Source organism: Triplophysa dalaica, chromosome 22 (assembly GCF_015846415.1).
Source record: "Triplophysa dalaica isolate WHDGS20190420 chromosome 22, ASM1584641v1, whole genome shotgun sequence".
NCBI lineage: Eukaryota > Metazoa > Chordata > Actinopteri > Cypriniformes > Nemacheilidae > Triplophysa > Triplophysa dalaica.
Genome location: NC_079563.1, coordinates 16911616 through 16938863, shown reverse-complemented (window position 1 = coordinate 16938863; position 27248 = coordinate 16911616). Strand labels below are relative to the sequence as shown.

The window sequence follows — 27248 nt, the reverse complement described above, 5'->3', positions numbered from 1 at the left end:
TAACTGATTAAAATGTAGAAAAATGTACAGCACAATTTAAACATTTAATTTTTTTTTGCTGAAAAGCGACCCATCCATATCAAGAACTAGTTTGAAAAGTGCTGCTTTTCTAATAAGTCTACATATTATACAGACAATACGTGATTCGTAATGTTAATTTAAATAAACCGTGTTCTTAAATAATACAAAATGTTAAATAAATGTATATATTTATTTATAATAAATAAATATTACGTTAAAATTGCGTTTTAATTAACGTTTTAAATACTTCACAAACGTCATATTCTCGACAAAATGTAACAAGTGAAACACTTAAATAAAACTTATCGCTATAACAAAAGAAGTGTTTGGCGCAGGCGCGCTCCCGGCCCAGCGCGCCGCTCAGCGTTCACTGTACGCGAGTGCGCGCATTGTGTGTGAGCGAACTGCCGGCGAGCTTAAAAATATTATCGAGCGGCGGGAATGTCTGGCAGGTCAGTGCGCGCGGAGACCCGGAGCAGAGCCAAAGATGACGTCAAACGCGTTATGGCGGCTATTGACAAAGTACGAAAATGGTAAGACGGCAGAAAAAAAGCCCCGTGTTTATTTCACCAGTGGGGGAGGAGAGAAAGAACAAACGAGAAGGACGCCGTGAAACGATAAGGGTCATTTTTGAGCTCGATCTCCAAGTGAACTCGAGCGCACGCCAGGTGATGTGCGCGCACACGACATCCAACACTAAGACGTAAAAGCAGAACGTTTGGAGGGTTTTAAAGCGTCCGGCGGAGATGAAGTAGATCTCGAACCCAGGAGCCATTGCGTTGCAGTCACATGAAGCCATTTCTCTCTGCGGGTTTGCGCGCTGTTACGTGTGAGGTCTGTTTGTTTAGGAAATTGAATATTGGGAAAACAGCTCACCTGTGCGCGCGGGAACACACCTGCACGGACGAACAGCGAGTCGAAATGCACCGCGTGAGTTTGTGAACATCAGATAAAGCTGAGCGCGCGGAACTGTGGGGGATGTGACAGGAAAGTCAGCTTGGCGGATATTTAACGTGACGTTTTGGTAAAAAGTGCATTCAAGATTTGTGCGTGTTTGCTGGGATTCAAACCCCAAACCTTTGCGTTGCTGACATATTGTTCTACCTATAGGAACACATTACATGTTATTAAGCACATTTTGAAAGAGTATATGTTGTATAATGATTTGTTTAGCTGTACATGTATAGGCCTTATGGGTACTGAAATTTAGCACCTATTTTAAAAAATAAATGATATTTGTGATTGAGGATAAAGTGCCATTTTGATGTAAGCTTTTGTGTAGTCGTTTTCAAATCATGCACTCAAGTGGTTCAAGTGAACACTACACCTTTGGGAATATTTATATACATGTTTGCAGGGGTGCCGCCAGAAATTCTGGGCCCTATGGGAACCAAAATTTCTGGGCCCCCTACAAATAGGAAAATTAAAAGGGGGTCTGCTCTTCTGAATCGTCCTAACCTTCCACCCCTTTTCGGCGCCCATGCATGTTTGACCTTTAGGAGAAAGACTTGAGAACAGAGTACGTCACGTTATCTTAAAACTTTGTTGTTTGTTGCTTCACAGGGAGAAGAAATGGGTGACGGTCGGGGACACATCACTGCGTATCTTCAAATGGGTCCCGGTGGCTGAATCAAAAGCAGATGACGTATGTTTATAAAAGTTGAAGTTTGCAAGCGTTTTCTTTTCACAAAAATCTAAATGGCTTCTTTTATGCTGTGCAGAAGAATAAGAAGAAGAAGGGTAGAGAGGAGAAATACGGATCGGAGGCGACGACTCCGGAGAACAGTTCGTCTCCGGGAATGATGGACATGCAGGGTCAGTCATGGGTCTGTTTGGGGTGTAAATCGGACGTCATGTTATGGTATCGGTTTTCTCTGGCAGCTGGCGGTATTTGCCGATACCTCGGAAATTTCTGCAGAACGATTCGAATCATTTACCAATAGTTGGGAACTAGGACGTGGAGAGTGTCAAAGTAAAGGCACCTCATATGCTAGAAATTGAATCCATCCATATCGATGTTTTGGTACATCTGTTAGCCACGTTAAGACCACCATAAATATGAACATCCCTTAATTGCATACATTTTGAAAACTGGGTCCAAATGTCTCGTATTTCTTGTAGTGTTTACTCATGTGTGTTCATAACTGTATGGTTCAAATATAGATGAGAACAGCAATCAGAGCTCGATAGCCGACTCCTCTCCTGTGAAGATGGAGACCAGCTGTAGCACGAGCCCGACACCAGAGGTCACTGCGGCTTTACACACTGATGAAAAGTGCAATTCTCACACTGATGAAAAGGCTGAGCAGCCTCCAGCCCTCGACAAAGGTAAGAAAAACAAACGCAATATGCAGCTAATGCTTGCGCACATTTGTCGTGTCTTCAGGAGCTGAGCTGTGAGGCTGATGAAATGTGATTGGCATAAAATAAAAATGATTTATTTTTCCACAGAAAATTGTAAATCCACCGCTTCGGTGACGTCAGCAAGCAAAAAACTTCCGCAGTTATCAGGGGAGAAGGACTCTCATTTAGACGCCTCTAAAAACACTCAGGTAAATCAGCACATCAATACCTATGAAGGTATCACAATGAACAGATTCTGAGATTCTCAAACTATAAGGGCCTTTTACTAACATACTTTCTGAAATGGGTGCCATCAATCCTCATTTTCAACAATATTTAATATTGGGAAGTTTTAGATCTCCAGCACTAATCCTGATCGTATCTAATATTCATCCGTATATCTTCAAGCCCTAATTCATTCACATATTGAATTGTGAGAAAACAGCATGCTTAATCCAGTTGGTTATGGTCTGCTTGGATCACATGTCACTAAGAGAAATGACCTTGAACACAAATGGAGGTTCTGTTCTCAACATGTGTTTTTGTTGTGCTTTATCAGGAAAGTGAAGATGGTTCTCCACCCACTAAGAAAAGCAAAGTGGAATCGTCTTCTCAGGAATCAGATAAATAAATAAGCTGACCAGTCTGCTCTCACACATCACTGTCGCAACCAATGAGGAAAACTTCCTTAACTCAACCAACCATTCTTCATCTTCACTGTTCACACACCGATTGCCAAGTAGAGCTTCACCTTGTTCTTCTTCTTACCTCTTAAAGTTTGTGAAGCGGGGTGTGAAGACGTCACTGTGCCGGTGAACTGATGCCCAAACACTGACCTGATCCTGTGAGACGCGTACAGACTCCCTCCTGTACAATATACAGCATTCCTTTAACAGTGAATGAGAAACGTTGAATTTCCTGCTGTGGTTTTCTTTTGTTATTACATTTATGACTTTACTAGTAGTCTTTTTGCAACTTTCGCCAATCACAAAGGTTGTCGTGCTGGGGCCCGTTTCAATAAGGAGGTTCAACCAACACCGAGTTAAAATGTGAACTCTTGAGTTTATTTACACCGAGATGCGAAGCTTTGTTTTTGGTTTCAGAAAAACTGATTTGAGCAAGTTATTTTAACTCTGGGTAGGCTGACCTTGAGTTTAGCGCGTGCACCATGACTACGACAAGCCGTGAACAATGGAGCTCCGATATTACGAAAACGCAACATGGCGGCGGAAACATACAGCTCTGCATGCAGTGGATTTACTAATGTACTGAAAATGACTTGAGTTTCAATTAAGAAATAGATAAATGTACCAATAAACAAATTAATCAGTAAATGAATGATAAAACAGAAATAATAAAACAATATTTGTATGTTCTCACTCTCCATCAGTGCTCTAGTTGTAAGCGTGAGACTCCGTGGTGTATAAGACATCTGTAGGGCGTCAGACTCAGATTTGAGTAGGAATGGCTGCACGTCTAAACAAATTGTTTATTTCCTTTATCGCTTCATTTCCGCATGTATGTCTGTATTTATTAATTTCTTTATTTGTGCACTTTATTTACACAAGTAATTTCTCATCGTCCATAGAAAAAATGCTCTGATATAATACACGCACGATGGCTGATGTTATTGATGAATTGATGGATATGTTTTGATATATCTAATTCACTGTAAAGAAAAATGGTAGTTTTAATAAAGATAAAAATGCGCAGGAAAATGATAAATTCAGCTGGGAAATCCTGAAATCAAAGTGCATCCCTATGAATAAATGCAGCCTCTTCACATGCAGGATCCTCTATAAAAGCCCATATGACATGTTAGTCACTGAGAAGGCGTGATCAAAATGTGTGCCATCAATGACACCACTTGTGCTTTAAAAAGGGGGAGGAGATCCCAAGAAACTCTGGGGTTCCAAAGAAAACCAGCTCCCGACCAGGTTAGGTTCACAGAGTAAGTTACTATGGTTACTGACCCTGAGTATAAGTTACCCCTCTTTTAGAAATGGGCTTGAGTTACCCCGCTTTCTCGGGTTTGACATACCTCGCATTCTGAAACGGAAAACTCAGAGTTTCCCTCATTTCATGGTTAATATACTGAGTTTTCACTAAACCTCCTTTCTGAAATGGGCCGCAGTTATAGTGAGGGTGCTTAGTATGGAAAAAAGATTTTCTGATGGGTTTTTTATGTCGCTTTAGTTGTTTCTGATCTGACAAACGCTTTGTTACACATCAAGTTATAAATGTAGAAAATATACCTCATCTCCAAACCGACTTGTGCTGGAAAAAAATTCTTTACCGATAGAAGATAAGGTCATTTTCAAATAAGCCCATTCTGGCTAATGTAGCAATGTTAAAGGAACTCCCAACAATGGTTTACTGTTTATTATTTAAATCAAAAACATTTGGGACCTGGATATTTTCTTGAAATTGTTCATTTGGTTTTATTTATTCCATCACTACTGCTTGTTTGTTTTAAGCTCATTCAAGTTGTTTTAATAAAAAAATTAAAATATAAAGGTTGTTGACGTTTTACCACGTTTTCTGGTTTAGTAACATAACTTCATTGCTTAAGATTTTTGATTTAACGTTACTTACGTTGTTTGGTTGGAGATCCCAAGAGTCTACAATATTTTCGTCCTTAATTTAGCACTTTTTTTTCTCAACGTTTTTACTTGCATTACACAAACTTAATTCTTAAACTCACCGTTAAGTATAACTATTATTTTTTATAGTAATATTTTTTATAGTAGGCATAGTTTAATCGTAGTAAAAATACTGGCGTCCCAAAACCACACCCACGTGATGTGCAAGCACTCGCATGTGTTAACTTTATGCGAGTTATCATATTTGTTGTGAGGTAAAAGACTTAGAAATCCCGCCATCAGTCAGACTAACTTACATGAGAAAAATGGCATTTAGCAGATTTGGGGAGAGGCAGGTTGCAGGGATTGATTTCATCAGTCTGTTTAGATTAAAGAACCTAAATTATTAAACAGGCGGCTTCTGCTCATTTCAAAGACATTGAAAAGCATAAAAAAGAGATTAAATATCATATGAGAAGTGGTGAGGACCACTCTGCTGTGAAATTGTGAAGATATCAGGGCTGCAATTTTGTCTTAAGGCACTCAAATCTTGAGTCAAAGCAAAGTTTGTCAAACTACTATTTAGATGGTAGTAAAACCTAATACAGAACATCTTTTATTAATAAGTATTGTATGTGCACAAATAGTTGATATAAGCTAATAATTGCTTAAGTTTATCTAGATGGAAATATAAGACTGAAAAAATCATTGAGTATGAGCACAAAATGGTTTGATTTTATAAAGACTTTAACTGATTGTCTTTTGGATACTAAAGAAGAGCGTGAGTTCAACTAAACTGGGACACTTTAACGTTCATATAATGTAATTTAGTCTAATAATACAGCCTAATAAAGTCAAATCTAAGACTAAAACACTTGTTTATCAAGATTAACAGTTATCGCCAAATATGAACAAAACCTGTTGAGGAGAGGCAATCTCTCACTCTTCTAGACACATATGGTATAAATTTTTGACCGGCCAACAATAACAGGCAAAGAATCTCGTACATAAATTAAATTGACTTGGACCAAATTGCAGCCATTCAAAACAAAATGACATCATGGTTGAGCAAGCATCGTCCAAAGTTTCTAGTTACTTGTTGTTTGTACTATTACTCAATACTAGGAATGTTTATTGGGTCAGTATTAGCATACACAAAATTAATCCGAAATGACATCAGAAGAATTTGTTGGGCATTTTTTATTAAGTTCATTGGAACATACAGTACATAAACGGTTACAACAGTTAAACACTGCCACAATATTTTAGTATAAACAGACCATATTTGCAACGATCACTTTTTTATCAAATTCCTTTTAAAACAGAAATAGTCATTAATATTATACATATAGTCTTGTGCACTACTTCATTGCAGTTTATTATGTTGCTAAATAAACTTTGTTAATATGACATAAATATTACGAGATTCAATATGATCCTGTGCATTAAAGTTGTGCTTGAGTGAAGGCCTGTTCACACCAACTATACTACACAAATGTAAAAAATATTCACAACAATGTTTTGCACCCAAATTGTTCTTTGAAGACAAGTCGAAATACCTGAACGAAGCATATGAATCATTTAAATAAATGAATCTAGAATCCATAAGAGAAAGAACAAGTTCAATCGGAAAATCTTGTGCATATTCTTCATAGCTTGGTGTGAATAGGCCAGAAAATCTACAGGATATAACATAAAAATACACAACATTTGTGTCTCATAATCTGGATTACATTTGACAATAAACAGAACAACTCAGTTCTTAAGAACGGCAGCTCATGTGCTGTATGTATTTAAAGTGAAGAGTGCAATAAGTTAAAAGTTGTTAGCTTCATCTTTGTTTGGTGCACTGGTTTTAGTGTCCGCAATAGCAGTCCATTACGACTTCTCAATGCTGAAGTGTGTCATTTTTGCATCAATCAAATAATATCTAATACCTCAGTTTAATGTGTACGTAAATTATTAGCAAGCCAAAGCTAGTGATGTTTATTTCTTGATTTTAGTTGTTGTAGCTTAGTTTGCTTTGTCTTATTTAAATCCTATTTTGATTCTGGTTAACCAACATTGGCCTACAATCCCTGATGACCTGCTACTTTATTGTCTTTATTGTTTAATATCTCTAAGATATTTTTTTACAAAAAAACGGAATTAAAAATGAATTAAAAGAACTGCTTCGTTTGCTGTTATTTAAGCAGAACTGTTAAAAAGCAGTCAGTATTTTCTCAATTCTATTAGCAAAGAAATGACAAACAGCAGCTTTAAAAACATACTTAAGTATCGCTAAGTAGCTTCCCATTTTTTCGCTGGTAATTCTTCATTGGATTATTCCTCACACAACGGTTAAAAACACACAAAACAACACTGAAAAATCTCCCGTCTTTAAAACACTTGAAGACATGAATGCAGCATACCTAAGCCTTCAGATGGACAGGTGTAAAGGAATGTACAAGAGGTCTGAATGTGTATATATAGATATATATATGCTGTATACAAAAATAGCGTATATTCTGGAGGAAAGCGATCTGTGCATTGCCTGCTTTCAGGCGGAGGGGGCGAGGGGGAATTCAGAAGGTTTGGTCATCGTTGCAGGAATCTTTCCAGTGACCGAAAGCCTCACAGATGTCGCAGTAAGGCCGTTCACCACCGCGGCAGCCATGATACGTGGTGTGCGGTGGAGAGTCTGGAGACTGCGTCTGCGTGGGACAGTCCTCTGTGTCGTGAAGGTCGAAGCAGTCGCAAATGTCGCAGAAAACACGTGGAGGAGATTTCTTCTTCTTTTTAACATCGCCAAGACTTAATGAAACAGTTTGATTGTTTAAAACAACTCATTTATATAGTAATATAGCTTATTCTTAACTTACCCATCGTTTTCATCATTGCCGTTGAATTCGGTCAGCGCCATTTTCTTCAGCTTCACCTTCAGTTCCTCATTCTTCCTCTGGAGATCCACAATGACCGAGTTTAAGAAGTTGATCTGATCCCGGAGGAAAACACGGCAGATTAGACTTTCAGACATTTAGACATAAGAGCAGAAACACAGAGGAGAGCTGTACCTGTCCCTCAGCAAACTCCTTCTCTTCTCTCAGCTGCTCCATAGCAGCATCACCTGAAGTGACACACAGTTAATTCAACGGCACACCGTGACTTCATAAAAACGGAGAAACGACTGAATAAAATGTTGTGATGTTTTAGTCAGTAGAATGCTAGTGTTTCACATGCGTTCTTAAACTGACCTGAGGTGGCGTTTCCGCCCGGCCGTCCCTCCAGCTTTTGTTCCAGACTGTTCACTCGACTCTGCAGCTGGGCTTTGTCCGTCTCTAGAGATTTCACCGCTGACTGAAGCGTTCTGGCCATGGCATTTTCCCCACGCAGTGTTGCTATCTGAGAATTACAAAACCTCTTGTTACGTCACAGATTAATTCATGTCTATACCCGCCTCAACACAGAGAAAAAGTCACTACTTTGCTACCATAAATAATCAAATAAATTTAAAGAAACAATTCATGAAAAAAATTAAAAACGAAAGTGTGGATGTATATATATATATATATATATATATATATATATATATGCCAAGTTAGTAAATAATTAGACACTAAATATTCATTTTCAATAGTTTATTAGCTCAAATATTTTTAGCTGCTTTTAGCTAAAACACAATGTTTAAACTTGACGAAAATTGCAGTTATCATTTCTAGATATACTTTCATATATGTTATTAATAAGCCATATTTAAATATAATTTATTTCTAAGTATTAGACTGCACTAGTGAAGATAACACACGGTATCTAGAGTAACTGTTTTAGGGGGTGGTTATATTTACTAAACAGAACTCGGAATGCTGCGAACGACCAATCAAGCTTTCCAGAGAATTGAGTTATATAAAATAAATCTACTTAAACATATCATTATCAATGACTAAAATAGCATTAATTAGTCGGAGCCGATAGCCTAGTCGGCATTGCTCTGACATTGCTCGGCGACCCGAGTTCGAATCCCATGTCGGGGTCCTTTCCCGAACCCACCCCCTTCTCTCCCCCACTTCACTTCCTGTCCTCTCTGTAACTTAACTGTACAATTAAGAGGCTGTGTCAACCAAGGCACATTTACGCTACTGAAAACGGCAGGAGCACGGCTGAAAACGCAGCTGCAGGCGCACGTTCTGCTCAAAGTTAAGCATTTTTCAACTCTGGGTGCTCGGTGGAACGCCGGCACCGATCGTCGGAAAAACGCCTAGCACCAGCGCTGAGAAAAACGTCAACTGATGGCTTTTTTCTTAAAAAAGGCTTAAAGGGTAAACGCCTAAAAATTACAAAATAAAAATAACATTAATTGAGTGCAGAATGACTTCATTCCACAACGGATGAACGGCAAAGATTAATGTGATTCAGCCAACGGTTCAATCTTACCTCAATTCGTAACGTCTGGAGCTCTTTGTCTTTATCTGACATCAGTGCATTGGAGTTCTCCCTGTGAGAACAGATAACAGCTTTCTACAACTGGAATCCATTAGATTTACAGTCATGTTAAAAATGCCATATGCACTCTAAAAACACGCTCGGCATCATACCCCTGCAGTGCTCCACTGATTAAAAGCTCACTAAAACACAAGCTAACAGAAAACTCAAGCCAAAAGCATTGTTTTTGCATTTTTCAACTTGTTTCTTTTAATGCTATACAGAAACAGTCTTGGGAATCTTAAAATACGAACATAACTCCAGATGTATAGATGTTTACATTTAAGCATTTGGCAGATGCTTTCATCCAAAGTGACTTACATTGCATTATACTATACATTTCTTTCTAAGTACGTATGAGATGTATAGATTGTTTCTAAGATGTATATATGTTCGTTCTAAAATAAACATTAAAGGTCCAGTGTGTGATTTTTGTTGTAGGATCTATTGACAGAAATGCAATATAATATAGATAACTATGTCTTTAAAGGTGTATAAAGACCTTACATAATGAAGCGTTATGTAGTGCTTCGAAAGGGAGGGCTGGAGTGAGCCGTTGGTTGCAATTCAAAACTCCACCACTAGATGTCGCTAAATTTCATACATAGGAGCTTTAAACTATGGATACTCGTGTCCTCAAAATCAACTCTCATTGGTAGAATTTTCTAATAGTGCATCTAATTATTACTCCTCTTAGAATTTGATTGAATAAAACAAACACAGCATCAGAAATGTGTAATATCTTCTTACCTCTCTGTAATCTCCAGCTGGCTGGTCAGAGGTTCATCTTCAGGCTGAAATAAAAAACATGGTTCAGAGAATGACACTGCCGACAGAAGACAGGTGGATCTAACAGAGCTGTAAGCAAGAACACAGACAGATAAACACCTTCACCTGCAGGTCCAAAGTCAACTTCCCTTTATCATCCTGGAGCATCTGAGACTTCTGATTGGCTGCCAGCTTCAGCTCCTCACTACAGACAGAATGAGAGAGAGAAAGAGAGGGGCAAAGCTTTTTTTAATCAGTTGTGCAATAAAAGCAGTGTTTTGTTGCTAAAAGTGCGTGCTCCCAAAAATCTTAAAGAGAAAGGTCACCGTCATCCTCCTCATGCGTAACGAATGACCCAATCTATTTTACCCAGAATGCATTATGATGCAGGAATAAATCAAATCACACGCGCGCAAAAGCAGCATCTGGTATCAAGCCGGAGTCGAACCTTTGGCGTGAAATCAAACTGAAGTCAAACGAAAAGAACTGAAAGATCAGTCTTAAAGAGCCTCATCATTTGGTTTCATGCACCTGTTATTAAAGCATAATGCAATATATTATTGATTAAAAATAGAGGCAAGAACATTCGATAAATTACAATCTTATAAGAAACTCTGTGATAAATATTCATGGGCGTCTAAAGATCAGCGAAGCGGAACGTCTTCTGAAAGGATCTCTCACGTGGAGCAAAGACCGTCAGACAGAGAGACAGTTACATAAAACATCCCGAAGGAGACACTCGCATCTGAAAGTTCCCATGTACTGAAGATGTTTTATTCACACGCTTAAAAGTCAACATTAAATCAAAAGTGATCATATTGTTTTTTGTGAACAAAATTGGTTATTCTACAGTAAAAAAGACGATCAAACCCACATCACCCGCATGAGCACAAGAGCTGTTGTACCATACGGACGTTATTCTTAAATCAAAGCTGTTGTTACTGTGATGTCATCCACTGACTCACAGATCTGAGTTAATCACCATCATGACATCACCGCAGTATTCAGCCAAGAAATTGGAGATCCTTTTATAGCACTAACTATCAAGACACAACTATTCATTCAACCGGACAGTTTAATAGTCACAGCTGTGGTCTGCTGATGAGCACTTGGATCGGACACATTTTAACATTCAATAAAACTGATCAAATGGTCTCAAATAAATAACAAACTGTTTAGTCATTGAAGAGAGAAATGTATCTGTGCGTGTCTTACATTTCTTTGCAGAGGTTTCCGATGCGCTGCGTCTCTGAACTCAACTGCTCCTGGTGTTGAGAGTTCTGATGCTTCAGGGCTTCAACCTGGATAAAGCAATAAAAGACGAATAAAACAAAACAGAGAGAGAGGCAACGAGAGAAAGGGAAGTTTTTAGGAAAAACGTTTCAAAACTTTAGTGTGGAGTCTGATGACAAAGAGCATTAACAAATCATCTTGTTTGACAGTCAAATGATCTTTTGCAGCCTGATGTGGTTTCATCAAAGCTCCAATAGGACAGAGCACTGCAGTGTCATTCTGGAGCAAATTTCACAAAGCTTTTGTACATTTTCTGAAGATAATGGGATTTGAAATATGCATGGTGTCAGGGTGTTGAAAACAAGTGTACAGAACCACTTTTGTGCTTATGGGTAAATTCTTTCAAAATCTGCCAAAGAAAAATGATAATTTCCGCTTTCTTAGAAAAGGGACATTACATCTCTGCATAAAAGAACACATGAGATAAAGCACCATTCATGTCTTTACATACAGGTTATTAATTTGATCAAACCCTTAAGCCCAAATAACAGCAATAGTGATGCTCGCCTTGCTTGCGTTGTTAAAAATAACAATAGTTAAAGCCGCAATCCATTACTTGTTCTGGATTACATAAACATGAGTTTTTTTATAAAAAGTAGTATCCTGATTCCAAGCGGGGAGCTTAATATAATGATTTATAAATTGAGCTGTCCAAAAGGATATTGTGGGAAATATCATTTTGATCACATTCGTAAAGTTAAGTACATAAAGTAATGTACAATTTTATGTTTCAAACCGAGATGCCAAAAAATACGGAAGTCAACTTTCCACGAATACTGTCTATGTTTAAAGAGACTGTTGTGTAAATGCATCACACCTGTAATTTTTACCCAAACCATATCCGCATACAAAGACCAGTTAACGTTTTTAAATTAGAAAGATAAAAACACGTTAAGATGAATGAATGCATGTTGACCGTCACATCTGAACCCATAATTCAGATCCATCAAACTGATGTTGGCCCACTTTAACCAACTGATCTGAATCAGATTTCCCCCTTCAGTTTACACGACAACACGTCGATAGTGACTTATATCCATGGCAAGAGTCAGCGTCGAAGTTTTAAGAATTTCTCTGAATGTTTCTGTGTTTTCATTGAAGAAGCTCCCGAGAATGAGTGACGATTAAAGGATGTCATTAACAAACAAAATTAAACAAACACTTCTGCAGAAACACGTATGTAAAAACATTCACTCTGTGATAGCAACAACATGAAAGATAAAACTGCCAAATGTTTTTCTGTGCGGCAGCTCGTGTTGTTTTTCATCTTTTAAAAAAACGACTACATCTCAAATCTACAATTGCACATGCTTCAAATTAAACCAGCCATCAAAATATTCAAATTGATGCATAGCTGTTGTTTACTCTAGTTAATTCAATAACATCAATTAAGAGTTTTTATTAAATCAAATCTTATCATTATTATTATGAATATAGATGTCATTACTAGTATTATTATTGCCTCCCTAAGATTAATGACTTTATCCTTTTCCTCACTATTGTAAGTTTCTGCTTAATGTCTTTATGTCAATGTTATTCTTTTTTTTTAAAGCTTATATTGCCTGATACACACTGGTTACACACATGCATCGCTACAAAACTGAGATCTTTACCTGACAGAGCGGAGTATAAACACAGCCTGTGTAGTTCTGTTGAAGCGTTGTTATATCCATACTGCTGTAACCCTCCTGTTTTCTCTGAACAAATGTGCCCTATCAATAATATATCCCCTACGGCCCCCAGCACACACCGACACAGAGAGAGAGAGAGAGAGAGAGAGCCTCCTAAACACACGCTCACGTTCCCCCTAACACACGCTCTGAAAAGCATCACACAGGGTAGCTTCATTATGTAAGGACGTGAAGCCCCGCCCCCTGTGTCCCCGCCCACCGCTCATCCAAATGTTTTCATCCTCCATGTTCATTCATTCAGCTCCGCTAGCAGACAGATCCCCATCTCTCAGTCTCCGTGACGAGAGAATCCGTGAGAATCTCTAATGACATCTGCTGGATGTTTCATCAATGCTGTTTCTTTAACGCTTCAGCACAGGACGGGTCAGAGATCTGCATCACCCGTGAACATAAAAGGAAAGAACACAATTTGGGCCGACCTTAATTAACTTCCTGTTTCAAACCTTGAGGGGATGAACAGAGTCGAACTTAAATTGAGAGTTCACCCAAAAACACAAATTCTGTCATAATTTAGTCACAACTAAAGTGTTGTAGCCTCTCACTAATGCTTCTTTTAACACCTGCTGATAATCTTTAGGAATTCAAAGATTTCAGTAATCTGAACGCTGAACGGCAGGACACCTGCACACTACAATAACACTCCAAAATAACAGTGATTTTTATGATCTGTGAGCAGATGGTAAACAGAGCTAATTTGGCAAAGCTTCTTCATCTCAAGATTCTCAAATCAAGGCTGTCGTATTATCGGTGCTGATATATAAATGCATCCCAGCATGAGGTCTGCGCTTTCTGTGCGACCATTTTACTTTAAGATGATTTGAAATATATGCTTGAATCTTGAGCGGTCCTAGTCAAATCATACCACGAAATGACGTAGATTTGTAAGGTGGTGTTTAGAACATGGTGGCGAGAAAATTTAACTATTTTCATTTCCCCATAAACTAACCTTTCAACAACCAGCTAAAGCATCTGAATCCGTATACAGAATCCCAGATTCACTTGAGTACAACTGATGTAAAAGCTCCACTGACTCTTCGTACAGATGTGCTGTATGTCCCGCGAGCAGAAATCTTTTCTGATTATATAACTTCACGTATGAGAGCACAGAACAGGCTTTACATGCAGCCTTCAGGCGGTCAGCTGCACACATGCATAAACAAACCGTTGTGTTTCAGAAGCATTATGTCATCTACAGGACTGTAATACTAGAAAAATCTAGTTTTCATTTGGCTTAATTGGATGTATTTTTCATCAGCATTTTTAGTAATAATCATGAGGGATGCGAGGTTTACTTAATCCCCCTATTAAGTATTAAACTTCACCAAGTTATCTCAAAACGTGTGGCTTTAATGTTTAATAGGAAAAATCTTTCTGTTTATCTGACCACTGAGCAATGAGCAATAAATGCTGAATTCTAACACTGTCTCTACAGTGTTCTACAAATAAAAAGAAATGAAATAAATAAAAACATAAATAATAAATGAAAAAATGAACGCATAAACAATCAAGTTAAGTAAATATAAAAAAAATATCAATAAAGGAAAAGAGTTATCAGGATTTAATTTGAATATTATGTGTTTTCATTTGGTTCCATTTATTGACTTACTTATCTTATAGACAGTTTCAGTGGCAACATAAACAAACATCATGTGGCCCAAACTTAACTTCCGGTAAACCTCTGCAAAGAATCAAAAACTAGTTGAATTAAATATAAAATAAATGATTATTACCAAACACAGACCGGAAGTTAACTTGTGCCAGGTGCATGCGTCCAAAGAAATGGTCCACCATAAAACAAATGATGTAAAACATAAATCCTGTTTACCTCCTTCTGCAGCTCTTTGTTTCTCTGTGTCAGGTGATCCAGCTCCTCTGTGGACTGTGCGAGAAAATCTCTGGTTACACAACTGCCTTCATAGTACTGTATGTTCAATGATGCTCAGAACTCTGAAACTCACCTGGGTTTGATCTTTGTAGGCCTTCAGTTCATCCACCTGTCGTTCCAGATCGACGTTCCTCTCTGTGGATTTGTTCAACTCTCCTTCAGTTCGGCCCATCTTCTCCTTCATCTGACGCTCTCTCTCCTCACACTCCCTCTCCAGCTCCTTCTTCTCCTCACACACCCGGTCCAGCTTTCCTTTATCCGCTGTAACATTCTTCTCCAGCTCTGTCGCCACACACACAGATGGAGGAACATCACAGAGAAGCTTGTGCAGCAATATTTGTGTCAAAATGATAATTTCACCTGTTCTGTGTTTTATCTCACGAGCATGGAAAAACATGCAGGTTTGCGATGCAAAGACAGTACACATCAGGTGACAGTTATGTGATGCCTTGCGTGTTTGATGTGAACGTTACCTTGCACAGTTAGCATAGCTTGATTATTTTCCTCTGATGCCACGACAAGCTTTTGTTTCTAAAATCGAATAGAATAGAATAAAATTATGGAACTAGTATCATAAAAACACTGTAATGCAGAACCTCTAATGTCTTGGTGCTTTAAGTAAGGGATAATCCATGGCTAGCCATGCATTAAAGGAATTTATTGCATGATGGGGGGGCCAAAAACACCTAGTTGCCTCTGTGAAGTGCATTTAAAATCCATTAAAGCACGCCTAGCTGTGGATTATCCCGCTTAAACACTGGTCACTTTGCAAAGTTAAAGCTCTTATTGATGTTTACGGAGTAATTTTTGAAACTGTTATTTTCATCAGTTAATTACGAATATTGATCAAACTGACTGGGACTTCCTGTGCATTCCAGCCAATCATAATTGAGTATTCAAACAGACCATGGTATAATAGAAAATATACAACACCATGACTTTGAAATGATGCATAGATAATTATATGATAATTAACCTATATAAAAGCAGTTATTGGATCAACATATGGGCTGGTGTGTGACACATCTGTAAGCCTGAATTATAAAAACTTTCTGTCATGATATGAAATAAAGCAGGTGTTTTCATGTTTGTAAATGAGACGTACCAGATCCTGTAGTTGTTGTTGGAGACAAGTGTTCTCCTGCTCAGATGATGTAAGTTTCTGCTGGAACAGAAGCATCTCTTTATGTCTGTTCTCCAGCTCGCTGTTCAGCTCTTTGATCTAGACAAACGCGAAATAGACTTTAGGACGAATAACAGCAATGATATAAAAGCTGCTGCGGCAATGACACGCTTCACCTCTAAATAACTGTCAGCAGGTCAATTGGAAATCAAACCTGAAGCGGAAGGATCCTTCTCAAACAAAACATGATGCCTCACAAACTCAGAAATACATTGTAGTAGCCTGGAAACTTCTCTGCGGACTGAACACAATTTGTGCGCCCAGGTTTCTTTTTATTACAAGCGCATTTATTTTCTTCTTGAATGTGAAATTCACATGAGTGAGTAGAATTGAAGTGACCTTCTTGTCCTGTAATGGAGGCGAAGCGGATCCGGAGGTCTCGGCTCTCAGAGTTCTCATCTGAAGCTGAAGATCAGCCACTTCCTTCTCCAGCTCCATGATCCTGGAGCGCTCGGACACTGTGGCCACCTACAGCAAAACACAACATCGTTTATATAAATCAACATAAAACAACACAGAAAAGAACGCAAAACTGCTGTAATGTGATGCATTTTTTGTAATGTGATGGATTATCAACAAATGGGACTTTTATTATATCCAATAGCATGTGAATAGTGGATATTACATCCTACAATATCAAAAGCAATGAATGCAAGTTTTCCAATCAATACAACACTTTAAAGTTAAGTAAGTACAAACTAAAATATATGTGCAAACCGAGCAGTGTGACAACTGTTTCTATTGTATAACACTCTGATGACTTCATTTTCTACTGTTGCTTTCCAAAAAAAACATAAAAAAATATCAATTTAAGACCTACCTCAATCCATCATGAAATAAAATAAAGAATAAAGGCCCTTCACCCATCTAAACGATCTGACCACAAGCGAAAACTCTCTCACGCGCTCATTTACCCGAGTGTCCTCTAACTCTCTCTGGAGTTTAACTGCTTTGGTCTTTTCAAAGAGAAGACTCTGTTCAAGTTCCTTAATGTGGGCATGCTCCAGTTTGGTCTGCGTCTGTTAGTAGACAGAAGAAGAACAGAGAAGAGAGAGAGAAACAGCAAGAGCACGGTCACGTGCAGAAAAAAGCCAAGTACCGAGAGCTTCATGCGGAACTTGACATCATCATCCTCCTCCTTTACGGACAAAGACAGCAGTGACACAGACACAGAGATCGGAGACACCATGAGAAAAACAACAACGGTATGATGTGTCGCCCACAGAGCGAGATGGAGGGTGTCCAGAAATGAAAGAGTGAGTGAAAAATATGACGAACGCATGAATGAGTAAATGAATGAAGAACTGAAAGAAAAGAGTGAATGAAGCAGGGAATCAATGACAGGATCGTTCAGATTGAAGTTGTGCGCTTGTGAAGTGTATGTTTTCCCAGAATGGTTTTATAGAGCAGATCCTTGGTTTAAAAGAAATAAAACGTCCCCAAAAGTCCAAAAAATGTAGATTGAGAAGCGTTCAGAACAGGTCTGTGAGAAAACCCTCTGAATGATTCATTCACCACCATCTATGTATCCGTTCTTAAATATCTCATGTAAATCTGTGACTGACATCCGCTAATGCACTACTGTCAATTCATTCAAAATAAAAAATGTTCAAATAAGAAAGAAGGGACATGCAAACAGATGTGCTAAAGACGGATGACTCTGATCTGATTTCTCTGGATGTCAACGTGTGTTGTGGGGTCACTTTACCTCCAGGTCACCTTTGGTAATGCAAGCTTCTTCTACACTAAACTGCAGGTCCTCCACTTTTCTGTACCACACAAAAGAAGCGTCATTCAAGGTGTAAACAGTGTTTTCTCATGTGAGAAACGAAGCATTTTTTAAGCTTATGCTGACCTTTTCTCCTCCTCCAGTTGATTCACCAGCTCCACTTTTTCTCTGTCTGCCGTTTCCACGAGTCTGCGCAACTGATCCAACTTGGCTTCCATCTCGAGGGCATACTAAACAGAAATACAAGTTATAAAAACCCGAGATTCAAACACACCATCATGTTTATCACCGCACAACAATGGACGGTGGAGTTTAGTCTCCACACATTGCACATAAGATAAAAAAAGATGAAAAGGTGACAGATCTGGGATCTTCACACAAAGCCTCATATAGCTTTTGGACACTCAATTTCCTGAACCCATAACTGCTGAGCGTCGGCTCTGCGTTTGTTCTTCTCACCTGTTCCTGACCCTGTCTGAGCAGCGCCAGCTCTTGTTGAACCTCACCGGCGTGGCTGGTGGCTCTGGCCACCTCCATCTTCTCCAGGTCCTGTTCGACCAGGAGCTGCTCTATGTGCTGCTGCTTCTCCTTCAGAGCCTCCTGCAGGGCCGTGGTTCCCGAGATCTTCCGTGCGTATCGTACAGACGTCTCCGTGAGCTGGAGGTTTGAGAACAGATATGATTTTCCCGTAATATGACTTTCAACTTTGGGAGAGAAGTGGATGGTGTGAATAGTTTACCAGGCCCGCTCGACTGGGTTTGCCTCCGACTGAGGAAGCCATGGAGCTGAGGGAGCTCAAGGAGGAGGCGCTGGGGCTGCGCTTCAGGGTGGACCGCGGTCTTGAGCTTTTGGATTTGGCCGGCGTGGTGGACGGGAAGCCGATGCGGGTCACTTTGTGCGTGGGAGCGAACAGGCCGTACTTGGGAAGACACTGGAAATACCTGAAACATTCACATGTGCTCAGCTCAAAACAACTTGTTTATTTTCCCGACAGCTTTATTTAACACACAACTTTTACCTCACGCCCGCCACTGCCCCATCATTCTTTCCAAGCGGCTCATCTAATTCAACACCGCACCATTCGCCTTTGGCAAAATCAGTTTCGCCCAGAAAACGCACCACGCCTGCCTTAGTTCCACCCACCTTAAAGACACACAATGAAACGTTAAATGAAAGAACCAATATGTGAAAAGACAAAGCACAGACGGTTCTTACCAGAACACGATGACCCAGTTTAAGTTCCCATTGTAGTTTCTTAGCCGAATCGGCCTCGGAGAGATTCGAGGTGGACCCGCTGGCGGCTCTGGTTAAGTTTGCTGGGGTTTTGGGTGCGTTAGCGGTTTGAGTGTCTGGAAGAGCTTTGGGGGGTGTGATCTGGCTGGTGGAGGTCTTGCTGGCCGGTGTCTCCGTGCCATTGGCCTTAAGCTCCGCCACAGGAGTGTGAGACAGCTTGGAAGGGCGAGTGAATATCCCTCGCAGGTCCTCGCACTGAAAGTAGTGAATCCCGGCCACAGAACCGTCATTTTTCCCTATGGGTTCATCAAGAACGATTCCCGCCCATTGACCCGGTGCAAACTGAGTCCCGCCGATGAACTGCACGTAGCCCGGTTTGTTTCCATTGACCCAGACTCTTTCACCTATGGAGAAGTCTGACGCTGTGTCTGGACCTGTATGAGACGTTAAAGACGTCACCGCTTTGGGACCAACTGAAATCACCAAATCAAAATGTCACAGTTGTCAAGTAGAAAGGGCGAGTGAATGCCTTTGAAGAATAAGCTAAAATTAGGCTGTTAACTTTATTAGCTATAAAAATACACAATAAATTATTCTGCTAATGTGGGTGACAAGAACCATCCATCCATCCATCCATTTTCTACCGCTTATCCGAACTACCTCGGGTCACGGGGAGCCTGCGCCTATCTCAGGAGTCTTTGGGCATCAAGGCAGGATACACCCTGGATGGAGTGCCAACCCATCGCAGGGCACACACACTCACTCATTCACTCACGCACTCACGCACTCACACCCTACGGACAATTTTTCCAGAGATGCCAATCAACCTACCATGCATGTCTTTGGACCAGGGGAGGAAACCGGAGTACCCGGAGGAAACCCCTGAGGCACGGGGAGAACATGCAAACTCCACACACACAAGTCGGAAGCGGGAATCGAACCTCCAACCCTGGAGGTGTGAGGCGATCGTGCTAACCACTAAGCCACCGTGCCCCCTTGACAAGAACCATTTAAATCAAATACGTAGATCATCTCATGCGAAGATCGGTCATTAAGTGCGTCCTCTCTAAACACTTCTAACATTATTGTTTGTTTATTTTTTTAACGGCAGAAAGCTATATGTTTCACAAATTCAGAAGCGCACCTGCAGTGGGCGAGGTCTTGTTTGGCACCGCAGCTGGTTTTCCAATCTTGGTGGGTGGTTTGAGACCACTCGGCTTTGCCGTACTCATCTTCTCGGCTTTATACACGTGAGCGTGTGCTATTCCTACAGGGTTTGAAATTGTACCCCTTCCTGAACATTGACCTGAGAGAACTCCAGGAGAGACAAAAAATGAAGTATGAAGTATTATTATTTCTTTTTAGAGGTTACCACAGATCTAACTAAATATACAGTCTCTTATTCATCAAAATACATTGATTACAACAGTTATTGTATCATAAACTATGGTAACTTTTACACTACCTTCATAAAGTACTGTGGTAACATAGTGCAGTGATTGTCTTTACACCATGGTTATGAATTATTACCATATGTACAATATTTGACTTTTACCGTTTACATTGTCCTCCAAAATACATGAAGAATACTATGGTACAGCCATTACAAATTCTTACCATGGATTTACTATAAAAACAAAATGGTAATCACAAATGAACCATTATTTTGTGAAAGAAAGCATAAAACTGTGATTATACAGATGATAATCCTTTATAAAACTATGCTTGCCACACTTTTACTATAAAAACATGGTCACTGCACTTAAAACCGTAGTAGCATTATGGTATTTGTTAAAGAGATTATGAAATGATTTATTTCCATTTAACATAAATCTAAATAAGCACAGCCAATAGTAATCACGATATTTTCCGGTAACTATGGTTACCATGGTAAATATTTGTGATAACGTCTCATTCAGACTCATTTCTTACATTACTACATCATTTGCCACATAAGTATAACTTATTTAATAAGCTTGATATTTAATTATGGTGAGACGTAAAATAATGTAGATGACTTCGTGTACAATATCGAGTTTGCATTTAATAAATAAATATTTCACTGATTATTTTGCTAAGCTAACCACCACAAACACTTATCAAGACAAATACCCTGAAATGTCATATTTCAAAGATGCTCGTGAATTTAACATTTTATCCGAATAATGTGTTAGAGCTTCGTTGTTAGTCAGAAACACATGATATATATGTACATCCGTACGTTAGAAACAGACTGTCTGCTGCTAACATTAGCCAAAGAGGATAAATCCTCTACACAACGTACTTACAAACAAATGAGCTTTAGAGAATAGAGTCATTGTGTAACTTACCTGAAGTGTGTTAATGTGCAGCATATCTCTGTGATTAGGGAAATAAAGTGATTTACAGTGTGTGTGTGTGTGTGTGTGATGATCTCACAGGAATGAAGTCGATGATGATGTTAGTGGGTGAGGCAGTACCACACAAAGCTGCGCACACAAACACTCATTTCACGACGGCGATATTTGACAGAACACAACTAAAATGTGTTTAAACATCACAAAAAAAGTGTAAACAAACGTTTACGAATTTATGCTTTGGGACTTTTGTTGCGGAAGACGTTTGATGATGAAATCATTCGACTGTTCGGCAAAGTTTAGCAGGCTAGGGGGTAAATTATAACAATTAGGGTGTATTTAAAAAATAAAAAAACAAAGAATAAATATTTTGTAACACATTTTCACGAATGATCTGCGGGGTTAAAAACAACACTGTTCGTTGACGAGCCGGAAGATATCAGTGAACTTTGGCGACCACTAGAGGTCAGAGCTGAAAAGTGATCTGCGTTTAGCTACACGTTAAAAGTTCACTCCAAAATAAAAGTTCTCTCATATTTTCAAATCCTTCTTGTTTTTTCTTTTATTAAACAAATATTCAATACTTTAAATAGGTCCCAGATTTCAAATAAGCACAAGACTAATAAGCACAAATACTCCAGTGATTTAATAAATGTACTCTGAAAGGAAACTATGTATTTGTGACGAAAACTATTTTTATTTAGCAAAATTCAGTTATTTTTAAACATAACACTTCTAATGTAAATTTACTAATATGTACATTTGAGAACCTGTGACATGCGTCTGTGCATTGCATTTGTCTGCAAGATCTGCATGAATGCTGCATGTGTACTGTAATATCCGAGAGGGCGCTATACACACAGCATGCGTTTGACATGGACTGCTCTATTACAATCTCAATATTGTGATATCAGTCATTTCTATTTATATAACGGAACAGGACAGAGACTGCAGCATGCATCACATGGTTTTGGGGTCTGAATGCATTAATGACATGTTCCGCATGCAGACACACATGGGCTTCTGTAATACGCGGGGATACATCAGAAAATAAAGCGACTCTGAAACAGATTTGTTTTAGATCGGAATCCACTCATCTTAGGTAAGAATCAACATGAAGTATTTATTATTAAAGATCGATCTCAATGAATGTTTAGTGTAATGGATGGAAAGACGTAATGATGCGTTTTATTGTCATTTTAGACTGATACAAAGATTTGATAAACAGATGTGGGAAGATCTCCTGCACTTGTGGATGGAGATGTGGCTGTTTTTGTGCTGCCATTGAAGACGTGCTGTTGTGTGCGTTCCGTGTTTTTCTGTTTTATTCATGCTTTATTTATTCATTGTCACTGAATAATCTGTATTTGTTTGTAAACGTTATGCCTTTACAATCTCTCCAATAATTTCTTTACATTCAATTTCTTTATTTGTCTTACTTAATTTAAGCACATATACAAAAATCATTGTATATTCCCACTGAAAAACAACTGGCAGTGCGATATTTGTCCATTTTTATATATAAACTACTATATGCAATATTTATTAAAAATATAAATATATACTATTGATTTTATTTGTATTAATATTCAACATTCTTTTACATCTGTTATTTAAAAATATGTGAATCCCTTTATTTTTATGATATTACATTTTTTTTTAAATATGATCGTAATATCATTTTACATAAATATAATTTATGTAAATATAATTGATCTATATATTTATTGTGCATTAGCAATAGTAAACAAATACAACTTTTGAATTCAAAAAGTGTATTAGTAAATGTTGAATCTATGATAACTGTATGTAAACAAAAGTCACATGATTTTAAAATGTGTGCGTGTGTTTGTGGGTGTGGCTTTTGCTATATCCTGGTGGGGACCTAAACCTGAATTCGCACCAACTCATGGGGACTACTGACACCGTGGGGACCAATATTGTGGTCCCCAAAAAAGCGAACAAATCGTACAGAACAATATTTAAAATTGATAATGCAAAAAATGTCTAAGATCTTTAGCTAAAGGGGTTGGGTTAGGGGATAAAATATACAGCTTGTACAGTATGAAAAACATTACGCCTATGGACTGTCCCCACGGAGATAATAAACCAGACATGTGTTTGTGTGTTACAGTAATAGAGTTACAGTACAGGTGAGTCGGGATGGCTTTCATGTCCAGATTGTCCCGGTCCAGGAGTAACTCCAGATCTCCCAGCAGAAGGGATTCAGAGAAGGGATGTCCTATACTGACTGTAGCCGAACTTGAACGTTTGCTGTACACTGGAAAAACCGCCTGTAACCACGTTGATGAAGTCTGGCCAAGACTCTACATAGGTGACCAGTGAGTAACTCTGTCTCTTCATTTTCAATTTAGGATCCTTCATTGGCATCATTATGTTTATATATAAACACGTACACACACACGCATACAAACAATACATAAAGCATTACTAATAAACCTCTATCTGTCCCTTTAAATTTCAATGTTCAGTTTTAAAAGAAGTGTTTTATAGGCACAACATAGATCTATAGGCCATTTTCACAGGATTTTCTGCTTCTTTCAGAGATTTTGCCTCAAACCGTAAAGAGCTGGTAAAGCTCGGGATCACACACATCCTCAACTGCGCACAGAGTAAATGGAGAGGAGGGGCTGAGTATTACGCAGGCATGAACATCACGTATCACGGTATCGAAGCCCACGACTCACCATCCTTTGACATGAGTGTTAACTTCTACCCATCGGCTGAATTCATCCACAGAGCTCTCAGTACTGGTGGTGAGATCATATTTTAGATTTAAAGTGGCCCTAAATCAAAGTTTCTGTATATCTCATGTTAATCTTGAGTACTTACAGAATAGTATCGTACCCTTCAAATATCCGCAGAGTCTTTAGACAGTCATAAAAGACAGATACAGCTGTACGAAACTAAAGCACGTGCGCACACATTGCCAAGAAAACACAGACATCAGTTTCACTCACTGCGTGCGGTTCATGTCCGGCATTTTTTGGCGCTGGGACCGTCGCTCCATCTATCAGTTTCAAACCATCTCCAAATCCAGCATTATATCCCCCGTTTATATAACATTCATCTCCCAAATGCAGCGAACAAACAACACAGCTGAACTTCGCGAACATGTGCTCTCTCTCTTTCCTACACACAAGTGAAAGTGACTTGTGCGCATGCTCCTTCTCCCGCTCCCAATGGTTGATGCACGGGTGTGCTGCGTGCTTTTCCGGGAGAATTGTCCAATAAGGGACTAAGTTGTTGCATAATGATTTATCATGTTCGAAAAAAACTTCAGAAACCTGAACGGACACTGGGGAAGTGTAACAAGCGCAGAGATACTACGTCATACGTCCAACTCGTGTTTTGACAAGTTGACCATGTTATATATGAGAAGACAGCATGTTTAAAACATTGTAAAGAAGTCAGAATGCATGACCCACCGTTGCACCACCCCTTTAATGCTCAATGCCCTTCTACACCAGAGATGATTTTAACAGCAAGTCTTTTATTTTGTAGGAACCGTGCTTGTACACTGTGCTGTCGGCGTGAGTCGATCAGCCACGCTGGTGTTGGCCTACCTCATGATTCGCCAGAACATGAAATTAGTGGAGGCTATTAAAACCGTGAAGGACCACCGAGGTGTCACTCCGAACCGCGGTTTTCTCCGTCAGCTCAGCGCTCTGGACAGCGTGTTGCGTGCCAGCCGAAACGCAACATAAATCCACCGGTAGTTCATGAAATTTTCTGGCCCAGGCATTGACCTGACAAATGATAGCAGATAATCTTTACATACAGCGAGTTTATATCTGTCCTCCTGTGGTCAGAGATGCCTTATAACATCAGGATCTCCAGAAATATGCGCAATGCCTTATTTACTCTTACCACTTGTTGCTTTAATCTCTTAGTTTTTACTTGACTTTTTGAGTTGAAGTGACTCTCTCAATGATTCCTTCAGCACTAGCATCTAAAAAGATTAATAAACGACTAAATTAACAGCAGAGAAGTGAATCACTGGATTCACCTAATCTTAAAAAGATAAAGCTGACTTATAGATGCATTTAAAACAAACACAAAAGAAGATTTTTTTGAGAAATGTCTCCGTGGTTTTCTGTTCATGCAACCGAAGTCAATGGGATTCAGTGTTGTTTGAGAACATTCTTCAAAATATCTTCTTTTGCAAAAGAAAGTCATACAGGTTTGGAAAGAGATGAGGATGAATAAAAAACCTTCCTCTTTAAAGGTATAATTCACCCTAAAATGAAAATTCTGTCATTATTTACTCACCTTCGAGTTGTTCTTAATCTGTATAAATTGCTTTGTTCTGATGAACACAAAGAAAGATATTTGGAAGAATGCTTTTAACCAAACAGATTTTACCCCCCATAGTAGGCAAATTACTTTATCATTTTATTTTTTCAAAATAACATTTTGAAGAACATAGGACAGCAAACAGTTCTGGGGCACTTTTGACTACCATTGTATTTTTTTGACTATTGGAGTCAGTTGGGGCAAAATCTGTCTGGTTAGTAGCATTCTGCCAAATATCTTTCTTTTTGTTCTCAGAACAAAGGAATTTATACAGATTTGGAAAGACTCCAATGTGAGTAAATTATGACAGAATTTTCATTTTTTGGGAAAAGGATCCCTTTAAAACGGCTCTGAACAATACACAGGGCGACAGGCGAGCAACCTTTCATTTTTTCACGATTTAAAAAAATAAGAGCTTTTCCTCTGTATTATTGGTGCAGTGTTACAGTGATATAGTATGTTGAATGTTTTTCAATGAATAATGTAGCTGCGCACACAGGCTGTATAATGTGATCGAGATGTAGCTCTCTGCTGACAAACTTTTAACACTCACTTTCGTCAGCACATTTTACTTTACTTTTAATTTGCTTTACATTTTCTGCATTAATACTTAAAAAAGCATTTATATTAAGTATTTCACGCGTCTGAACTTAAGCTTGTTTTGCTTGGCATTGCATTATATGGTAGCTACACGAAAGGGGCATCCCTTCTCATACTCAAATCCAGCGAATCCTTGAGCGCAGGACAATAACAATCTGCATCTGTATGAATGACAGTGTTCTACTATTCTTGTCTGTACTGTACATTTGTATTTATGACTGCTGTTTATTGTATTTATCTATAACCATTCCGCAACAGCCTGGACTTCAGCTAACTACTGCCAGGACTCTGTCCACACAAGGGGGATCTGAACTACACACCAATTTGTGTCTTAATAATAGCATCACAATGCAGTAGCTAAAAAATACAGATCAGGTTTGTAAGAACAGAGATCTGCAACCCTACAGAAAACCCTCAGTGACAGTACTTTGGCATTTACTTTAAAAAAGCAGCAAAAAATGTATCAGCGATTTAACTTCAGAAAATGTAGCCACTGTTCATTTTTACTAAATCAACAATAAAAAAATGTGAAGACCTGTTTGTTTGTTTTTTTATTAGTTATTGTGGCAAGAAGATACTAACTAGTAAACAGTCGCCCCAAAAGTACCACAAGTATTTTTCAAAAGTCTGTCATTGCATTATATAACAAAATATCAAACCATGTTGGATTCAAATTAGGGGCACAATTATAAACATTTATGTGCTTTTGGTGTATGATTACTCAAGTCACATTGTGTGAATGTTGCACTCGGGTGTTACGTGAAACTTCATTCAACATTGAATTTTGACACAGAACTGCTGCTGTTTGA

The 27248-nt window shown here is 38.8% G+C and overlaps 3 protein-coding genes across 8 annotated transcripts; 2 read left to right on the top strand and 1 right to left on the bottom strand.

Annotated features, from left to right (window-relative positions):
- Positions 1 to 386: 386 nt before the first annotated feature.
- On the top strand, positions 387 to 4880 carry LOC130412178 (B-cell CLL/lymphoma 7 protein family member A-like). Its single transcript, XM_056737345.1, has 6 exons — positions 387 to 554; positions 1585 to 1666; positions 1743 to 1836; positions 2185 to 2349; positions 2473 to 2573; positions 2924 to 4880. Exons 1-6 carry the CDS (start codon positions 463 to 465, stop codon positions 2993 to 2995), a joined length of 606 nt encoding a protein of 201 aa, XP_056593323.1. The 5' UTR covers positions 387 to 462; the 3' UTR covers positions 2996 to 4880.
- A 1249-nt stretch (positions 4881 to 6129) lies between these two features.
- clip1b (CAP-GLY domain containing linker protein 1b) lies at positions 6130 to 21969 on the bottom strand. 5 transcript variants are annotated; one of them, XM_056736599.1, is made up of 22 exons: positions 21517 to 21969; positions 20331 to 20501; positions 19169 to 19659; positions 18972 to 19096; positions 18693 to 18894; positions 18413 to 18610; positions 18080 to 18183; positions 17933 to 17993; positions 17139 to 17243; positions 16564 to 16692; positions 16147 to 16263; positions 15515 to 15572; positions 15115 to 15323; positions 14982 to 15035; positions 11388 to 11473; positions 10293 to 10377; positions 10155 to 10198; positions 9357 to 9417; positions 8180 to 8327; positions 8000 to 8052; positions 7808 to 7920; positions 6130 to 7739 (listed from the first exon to the last, which is right to left on the bottom strand). In XM_056736599.1, exons 2-22 carry the CDS (start codon positions 20416 to 20418, stop codon positions 7511 to 7513), a joined length of 2760 nt encoding a protein of 919 aa, XP_056592577.1. In that variant the 5' UTR covers positions 20419 to 20501; positions 21517 to 21969; the 3' UTR covers positions 6130 to 7510. The 5 variants fall into 5 exon arrangements, with proteins under 5 accessions (XP_056592577.1, XP_056592580.1, XP_056592581.1 ...); XM_056736602.1 differs by having other exon boundaries at positions 10299 to 10377; XM_056736603.1 differs by having other exon boundaries at positions 19169 to 19620.
- A 429-nt stretch (positions 21970 to 22398) lies between these two features.
- LOC130412299 (dual specificity protein phosphatase 26) lies at positions 22399 to 26975 on the top strand. Of its 2 annotated transcripts, XM_056737549.1 has the most exons (5): positions 22399 to 22624; positions 22726 to 22824; positions 23657 to 23864; positions 24088 to 24299; positions 25048 to 26975. In XM_056737549.1, the coding sequence occupies exons 3-5, from the start codon at positions 23686 to 23688 to the stop codon at positions 25248 to 25250; spliced, it is 594 nt and encodes a 197-aa protein (XP_056593527.1). In that variant the 5' UTR covers positions 22399 to 22624; positions 22726 to 22824; positions 23657 to 23685; the 3' UTR covers positions 25251 to 26975. The 2 variants fall into 2 exon arrangements, with proteins under 2 accessions (XP_056593527.1, XP_056593526.1); XM_056737548.1 differs by lacking the exon at positions 22726 to 22824.
- The last annotated feature ends 273 nt before the right edge of the window (positions 26976 to 27248 follow it).